Raw genomic sequence first — 8,678 nt, forward strand, 5'->3', positions numbered from 1 at the left:
AGTTCCAAATAAACATGTGGTTCCAAAGAATAACCAAGAAAACTTCATATCAATCATCAGTACCTTTTTTATTAATGGATATCATTTACACATCCAGGCTTAAAAAGATTGTTTAAAATAGTGGCATATTTTTAGGAATAAGAATTAAGAAAAAATAATACATTTCCATCCAGAACGGATGTATGTAAAATTAGCATCACATAACCAGCAGACAATAAACCATCAGCTGGTTAGTCACCCATCTAAACAGGTTTGCTTTAGATTAGAAGAGGATGACACCATGTGGAGAGTTACTTGCTTTTTTTCTAGCCGTTACTTGAGATCATGAACAACACAGGGTTTTATTTTCCATACGTGCCTTCATCAGCAATGCAAAAATTAAATAACCAACAAAAGTAGATAAACATGAATTTGTGAACCCATGATTTTATTATTTTATATATTTATTATTTTATTTATTGGTAAAGGTTAGCTTTTAGGACTGGGAGAAACCTTAATTGAAAATGGGCTATTCTATCTTTTTTCTGGGTCCTATTCCCCTGAACACTTAGATTTATTTAGAATAAAATCCAGTGGATTCTTTTATTTGGCAAAAGTTTGTGTTTTCTAGCTGCATTAAAACATCACAGAATACAAGAAGACCAGCTGCCTTAAATTGACTTTGACGCTACATAGCCTAAAGAAAAGACGCTACTGGTGTCTTGTCAGAAACACAGAGAGCTTAGGTGTAATGTACCCATGATTAATAGCGAGTGATAAAGTCTATGGACTTTACAGACTGCTTCTACTGAATGCTCTGAACAGATAAATAGAGATTATATAGAAGTTTTTGAGAAAATGTTGCCACGTTGCTTGATTTAAGACTTCGGTAAACACTTGCCTCACATTATGTTCGTTTCATGATTTATGGTCTCATTTAGAGTAAAACAGACAGTGAAGCGGGGTTTGTGTAAGTCGGTATCATTGGTGTGCACTGTCCTCAGTTTTTCAGTAAGACCCACCTGGGGGATCCCAGATGGTGACAGCCAAAATGCTCAATGAGGCTTCAACAGTCCACAGACTGAATGGGTGAGTGAGTGACGTCATGGTGGTTTTATTATAGTAGGTTCCAGGAAGAGGCTGATAAAAATCAAAACGCAAACCCGATATAAATTTGACTGATCTCCCCCTCAGGGTCAGTTCTTGGGCATCTTCAGACAGCTTCCATCACAGCTGCTTTTTAAAAAAGTCACTCTGTGGACCACCAACATCATGCGTACTGCAGTTTAACCAGGGCAAATTTGCTCATTTAAATCAGATGAAGTTATGTATTTAATATGCCCATTCCCAGAACTTTGTGATCATTTAAGCTCTAAAGTCTATTTCTGCCTTTCATTTTAGACGAAAGAGACCGAAAAGCTGTATCAGCATCTGCACAGTTCATTCAGAGACAAAAAGCTAAACTGCAGGTTTCAATCCTGGGATCAGACTGATTGGTTTATGCATGCACCATCAAAGACTATCATATTAACACATACTGTCAGTCATACGTCAAGAGGAAACTTCATTTAATCTAGGTGACGTGAGTGTTCAGATGTCGTAGGAACTCTCCTCTTGTAGTTGTGTGTCCAGGGAAAACTGCCTGGCAAAACTCACAAATATGAGACTGCAGAGCCACGTCCGACAACATCGCCCCACCAGATCCACCTTGGAAGTCATTAATCAGGGTGCAGCAGTCCATCACAGGCATCTAACAGAACCACAGAGAAGATGTATGTGAAGAGCGCAGTAAATCAGAGTCACAGTGTAAATATCTACAGTCGTGGCTCGTCTTTTACCCTGATTGTGCGTAGAGTTCTGTCTCCAGCAGGATGATTTTGCCTTGAATTTCTGGATTCATTGTAAGAGGCTCCATGGCACGCCAAGGAGTCCAGTGGTAGCAACAATGGGAATTTGTTCTCCGCCTTAACACTTTCCTTTCTTTGAGAGGGCACATCAACGCAGAGCTTGGTCATATCATCAGCAAGGAGACCGGGGAAGCTCTTTGTATTTCTTGAATGGTAATCAGCGCCACACTGTGCTGCAGGGATTTGTGTCACGGATGTTAATGTTTGAGGTTTCTCAAGGAGATATGTAGGGATTTCATGGGTAAACTGAACAGGAACGGACATCACATTACTTAATTCTCCATTAGGAATAGATGCACCTGCACAAAAATAGTTGTTTAAGGTTTGAAGCATTACGACTGAGAAGCTGTTTTAGAGCATTAGTGTTTTTTCATATGCAGACCTTGCTGTTTCTGCAGGGCTGTTGTGAGTTGCTGCAGCAGAGCTGCCTGTTTCAGACAAAGTGACCTCAGGCGAAGAAACTGCTGGTAGAGCTCATTGTAAGCTTCCTCCATCTCACCAGCTCCAGGAAGTGCATGTAGTGAATTGCACAGAAGGGTTAAGTCTGAGCTGTAATGGACATGTATACAAATCTTAAATAGGCTGTTGAGAAGAGATGCAAACTACAGAAATAAACATGTGAGTTTCACATCACAGTGCTTTGAGTAAAAGTACTCTAATCTAAGGCTGATGCAAAGCAGGAAAACCTGCTATGATAATAAAGTTGGGGTAGGCTGATCACCGTGATTTACAATGTTATGATAGGATGATTGCTAATTAGCACTCAAGACAAAATAAAGCTGAAGCTAATGGGAATGACATGAATCATACATATATGAAGGATTGAAAACTTATGTGGAAAAAAAATGCAGCAGCTCTAATTCACTAGATAATTTTGCTCTGACCTGTCAACCTCTAAAGAAGTTATAACGTTTGATAAAAATGACACTCCAACAAAAAGAAGAAACGAGCATGTGACAGACGAGATTAGTCCGGTTACAGGTCAGGTGTCATCTGCTAACAAAAAGATGAGAGCTGAGGTCGAGGTCACTGACATTTGAACTCGTCCGAGATTTTTAGTAGACGATTTCAAAATCCTAGGTGACTTCCTTCTTGAGTTTTCACATTCACGAGATTTTCCGAAAACTTGACCTCTGACCTTGAGGTTGAGGTCACTGAGATTTGAACTCGTCCAAAATTTTTTGTAGATGCATCTACGGTATCAAGTTCAAATGTCGCCTTGTTCTCAAGTTATCATATTCAAAAACTTGGGTGTCCATGCCACCAATACCCTATCAGCCTTTTATGGCTGAGGGGTTAAAAAAAGGTCTGGGAGGAAACTCTATGCTATATATTTTTATGTTAATTTGCTGAACACTGAAGTAATGTCTTGACTTGTTTCACTTTTTTAAACCCAGCATGCAAAATACAGGAAAGAAAGAGACACAACAGTAAAGGTAACTTCTTAATTCTGATCTTTTCTGAACCTTGATATCTGGAAGTGTACAATGTGATATAATTCCTAATAGAGTTATACTGCATTTACAACTTATTATATTGGTTTGCTTACCCCTCTGCAGTCTCTCTTCTAGCAATTCAGGAGTTGTTATGTAAAGCTACATCCAGATTTTCCTCGGCAGTTTTCCATGTGATACAGGCCCCCTGTTTCATGTTCAAAGAATCAGACACTGTCTCACCATTTACATCAATCCTCAAAGCCCATTTACTAAGCACAGATGACGCAGCACCACAGGTATGATAAGAGTCTAATGTATATTATGCTCAGCAAGTCTAACAACATATAGATTGCCTGAGAACTGCTAAACATAAGGAAGTAACTGTTAAAAAAAAAGGAGGAAGTGAAACCTCCTGGGTATATAAGGAACTTCAACATTTTAGTGTTACATGAGTGGCTGTAAAGTAGTTTTAAATAAAGACTGAAGAAAGAGGAAAGAGACAAGCTGCATTTTGTGCATAAAGAAGCATGAGAACAGCTTTGCTATCAGCTGATTGTTTGGCTGGCTCTGAAAAAGAAAAACCTGTCTGATCAATTCCTTCTTGAGCACTGAGAACATAACCGGCCTGGAGCAAAACTGAGAAAATAAAACAAAAGGGTTTTCTTTTTTACATTTTCCAATAGGTCCCTGAGAAGTCGGTTTTTCAGGTATGTTTATAAACAACTTCTGCACTGGATGAATTATAATTGTGTAACTTGATTATAGAAACTAAATACATGCAAGTCTAAATCTAATTCCGCTTTAACCCCCGATAATCGCAAATCACGTAACGATAGTTTATGAATTACATTTGAAATTGAACCTTACTTGCACATAAAGCGATCGGCCATTCCAGACAGGAAGTTCACACACAAATGTTGATGTCAGGAGAAGTAGGCAAGATCCGCATTTCTCTCTCTCTCTCTCTCTCTCTCTCTCTCTCTCTCTCTCTCTCTCTCTGCGCAATGACGTCACTGCACTCACCTGCGCAAATCGCCCGTGAACCTTCCACTACAACCTGACGCGTCCAACCAGGTTGCCTTCAAAATAAAAGACATGGAAACGCTCTGGACGGCTTTTATTTTGAAATACTCCTAAAGTTTGTGTTATCAAAAAAAAAAACATTTACTGTACAAGTTTGCACAACACGAAACAATGAACCATCGGGGAAAATTTTAATTATTACTCGTCGACAGTTATGTAATAGCAAACTATCATTTTGACTTGATGTTGGTACTAGATTAAGTCCAGGGGGTCAACAAGGTCATTACACCATCTCCTCCTGGATATTGTTCATTCTTGTGCAAGCCGTTGTTGTAACTCACCTAACACAAATGTCAGTCTGAACAACAATAAAGCTACTTTCAGCTGCTTCCTTATTCACAAGAGGTCACCACAGCCAGTAGCTCTGCATATTTGATTTAGTTCATTTTTGATGCCCTTCCTGATACAACCCCAAAGGCATAGTTTTTTTTTCAGTCTGAATCACAATAATACAAAATTTAAAAAAAATTGTCCAGCTGATAAGAGCTGCATCATTACTGTTCAGGACCAGCATTACGCTGAGAGCTCTGTAATAGCTTTGTCATGTCTCTGTTTCTCCAGGTCTATTCTGAACGTGTGTGTTTGGCATTTGAGATGTTCAGCCATCTGTTGAATGTGGCTGATATCAATTTAAAAATAGATCCACATTAAGACAGCAGAGTCCTGGAAGCAGACTACCTTCCTTACTGCCCATCCAGTTATGAGGAGCGGCGAGAGCTTGCCCTTAGAGTCAGCTCCTGACAGCCGACTTTACGGTCAGCAGCTTGTGCTCTTAGAGAGGTGCCAACTAACTCAGACTTCAGACTTCTTATGTAACCCTGCGTGAGGGCCAAGGGACTCGCATCGCTATGAGAATCATGTCTTTGTCATGTCACTTCGGCTCCAGGAAGATTTTGTTGCCCTTTTTTAGCTTTTATTTTGCATTTGCCCAGCTTATCTAGTGTTTGCTGTGTGTCATCTAAGACCACTTTAGATGCCCTAACTTTCCCCACAAAAATCTTGATTTCATATTTCACTTTAAAAAGGAAATGCTTTTGGATACAGGCTGTTATTTTTCCCCATTTCCAGTCTGGGTGTAGTGTCTGAGATGGTTAAAAAGTGATGCATGGCTATCGATCACTGCACGACTAAAATGGTAAAAAGAGCTCGTCGTACTCACTGGAACACTAACCAGTCATGGAAATTTGTTGTTTGCATAAAAATAAATGATCCAGGAAAGAAAATTACTCCAGCAGCAGTTTTCAGGCCAAAATAAATAAATAAATAAAAAGATGACAGTGCTGGGCAGTGAGAAGCACACTGTGCAAATGTGAAGAATGTCCAGGCTCCACTTACACTATATGAAGGGCTATATGTTATTTATGTTTGGCAGCTTTTCGCGTTTCTGAGGACACATGAGATACTTCATCACTTCTGAAGCTATTAATATGAAAGCATTCAAAACAGTCCAATAAATCAATAATTTTAAAACAGACTAACAGTTAGGCACTGCTTTTCCATCAGACAGCCAAATGTTGATTGATGCAGTTGTTAAATGCTGGTCAGGTATACCCAACTGTCTGTGTGAGTGTGTGTGTTTTCAGGTTTGCACTGTGCTTGTTCTGACCTTGACACACACACACCACACCCTTTCATTTTCTACCACCTCCTCCTCCTTCACAACTACTTGATCTACAAGTTGGGACTCTCTGAAGTGTGTGTGTGTGTGTGTGGGGGGGGGGGGGGGGGGTGTCTTGCTGTGAATAACTTCCAGGCAGGCAGCCAGGAACTGTCATCTGCCAGTGCAACACTATCCATCCTGTCAATCTTGTTTTATAATTGTAACATTCTCATATTCTCCGGCTGAGCAGAGAGAAGTTTCCAACATAGACACACGCATACACACACAAAGGCACACACTTCTTCGCTAAATGTGTTTCTCCACAACATTCACATCTTATTCGTCATTTATTAGTATAAGTATTTAAAATAGCTCTATTTTAAATGTAGTAGTAATGTGCTTATATTCATTGATTTGTCTCCAACAGTACAGTAAGTCTGACGTATTCTCATAAAGCTTCTTTTTGTGAGAAAGAACAACATTTTTTTTGACAGCCTGTTTTTCATCACAGTCCCCTTTTTGGCACTGCAGTGCAGTAATTGAAGAGCTTCTGCTGGTGCTGATGGAGTCAGTTTTTCTTAAATCTCATTGCAAATCATCAGCAACCATCATAAAAGAAAGACATCTACCCTTTAAACTCTTTTATTTAACAATAATTCAAACTAAATCTGTCCTTTCATGATTAGGCAGAAAGGCCATTTAAACCTTTACCAAGATGATTCTGTGTTGCTTTCAGTTTCCTTTATAGTAACAAAAAAATTGAGCACATTAGTTTCAGTTTATTATATCAAGTCCATCAAGGATCTCATCAGTCTTTCACCTTTATTAAGTTGCCACCCAGCAAAGTTAATACCCAAGGACACAGCAACAAATACACAGAGGAAGAAGGTTTCCACCGTCTCTTCTTTTCACATGCTTCAGAATGATAATTCAGCCGGCTCACCAATCAGTTACGATTTTAATCCAGCCGCGACTAAGAGCTTTAGAGCGGTGATGTGGAGCATACAGTTATCACAGAGATGGCATGAGCAATGACGTCTGCCACCACATTTATCACCGGACACTCTTAGTGAGGGAGACCAGATCCAATTACAGAGGTCTCTATGGGCTCAACAATGGTCTGCTAAAAATACACCCAGAGAGGCTTTTCCACACTCAGCAGCACACCCACACACAACCTGATACTGTTTAACAATATACATGTATGTATATCTTCACTTGGAGTGTTTATTTTTGTCACTATCGGAGGTAAGACTAAGAGATTCTGCTCCGTTCTGAGACTCTTTAGAAAATGTGCAGAAATGTGGCGAGTGACGCGTGCACCTGTGTGTAGGCGTGTGTACATGAACAGGTATAGAATAAAAGGAAGAACGCCGAAGGAAGCACACAGGGGCCCCCGTGGAGCACTGAATAGAAAGTTATTTACAGCTCAGTCCATCAATAAACGACAGGTGCAGCATCCTCACAAACAGACGTATTAGCTTTCCTCCCGCTGGAACAATATCATCTCTAGCAGCCGGCCGCTGTCTCCCTCTCTCACACACTCACTCTCTCAAACATCTCTATGACAGCAATGCAACCAAGTCATGTTACTGCTGGATTTTATAATGACATTAAAAAAAGAGAATGCAAGTTAATTCCTGTTTTTATTTGATTCATTCGTTGACTTTTTCTTCCAGCAGTTCCAGGAGTAATTCAAGCTTTTTGGAGCTTTTTCAATGGTTTATCTGACAAATAATATGGTTTCCTCTAATATAGATCATTAAATATGCTTGTGTTATGATTTCTTTTTGGTGAGAGAAATTCTAGAATTTATTTAGTATGGCAGCAACTCAGTGTATTTAGGCATGTAGACATGGTCAAAAACCTGATGAAGCATCAGAATGAGGAAGAAACATGTTTTAATGCTCATAGGTGCCAGACAGGCTGGTCTGAGTATTTCAGAAACTGCTGATCTGCTGGGATTTTCCCACACAATCATCTGTACGATTTACAGAAAATCGTCCAAAAACAGACAGTGAGCGGCAGTTCTCGGGGTGAAAACACCTTCTTGAGGTCAGAGGAGAATGGCTAGGCAGCTTTGAGTTTGAGTAACAGCAAACCTTGAAGCAGTGCAGACGACCAGTTGAATAGTAACATCTAATTTTGTATAAACAGCATGAGAGTAAGTCACTAAGAACAATAAACTAAACTAAACACTGCTCAAGTATCGATCCATGTCCTTAGGTACACCTGTTCAACTGCTTGTTTATGGAAAGATCTAATCTGCCAATCATATGGCAGCAACTCAGTGCCTTTAGGTGTATAGATATGGTCTACACTACCTGCTAAAAGGCAAACCGAGCATCAGAATGGGGAAGAAAGGTGATTTAAGTGACTTTGAACGCAGCATGGTTGTTGGACGATTCATCTGACGAACCTTGTATTCTGCTGCAACATTCAGATAGGTCAGAGTTTGTTGTAAAAAGCATAAAAGCATAGATCCATCCTGCCTTGTATCAAACGTTCAGGTTGCTTGTGGTGTAATGGTCTGGGGGAAATGTTCTTCACATACTTCCAGCCACTTAATACTGACTGAGCATTGTTTAAACACGACAGCTTACTTGAGAATTGTTGCCAACCATGTCCACCCCGTTATGACCACAGTGTACCGATCTATTGATGGCTGCTTCC

At 39.8% G+C, this 8,678-nt stretch overlaps 1 protein-coding gene across 1 annotated transcript; it reads right to left on the reverse strand.

Annotated features, from left to right (window-relative positions):
- Positions 1-59: 59 nt before the first annotated feature.
- Positions 60-4,286, reverse strand: LOC147330479 (uncharacterized). Its single transcript, XM_086294202.1, has 5 exons — positions 4,190-4,286; positions 3,436-3,527; positions 2,269-2,435; positions 1,818-2,185; positions 60-1,729 (listed from the first exon to the last, which is right to left on the reverse strand). The coding sequence occupies exons 3-5, from the start codon at positions 2,378-2,380 to the stop codon at positions 1,553-1,555; spliced, it is 657 nt and encodes a 218-aa protein (XP_086150328.1). The 5' UTR covers positions 2,381-2,435; positions 3,436-3,527; positions 4,190-4,286; the 3' UTR covers positions 60-1,552.
- Positions 4,287-8,678: the final 4,392 nt, after the last annotated feature.

The sequence above is a fragment of the Aulonocara sp. 'chitande type north' Nkhata Bay genome, linkage group LG5 (genome assembly GCF_057382095.1).
Source record: "Aulonocara sp. 'chitande type north' Nkhata Bay isolate Kocher_YH1m ecotype deep benthic linkage group LG5, A_spYH_male_GT1.1, whole genome shotgun sequence".
Taxonomy (NCBI): Eukaryota; Metazoa; Chordata; class Actinopteri; order Cichliformes; family Cichlidae; genus Aulonocara; species Aulonocara sp. 'chitande type north' Nkhata Bay.

Excerpts from the sequence above, each read along its gene's own strand:
- LOC147330479 (XM_086294202.1), bottom strand. The coding sequence starts at position 2,380 with ATGGAGGAAGCTTACAATGAGCTCTACCAGCAGTTTCTTCGCCTGAGG. Across the intron at positions 2,186-2,268 it reads AGCCCTGCAGAAACAGCAAG|GTGCATCTATTCCTAATGGA; the intron begins GTCTGCATATGA and ends ATTTTTGTGCAG. Across the intron at positions 1,730-1,817 it reads GAACTCTACGCACAATCAGG|ATGCCTGTGATGGACTGCTG; the intron begins GTAAAAGACGAG and ends TGGTTCTGTTAG.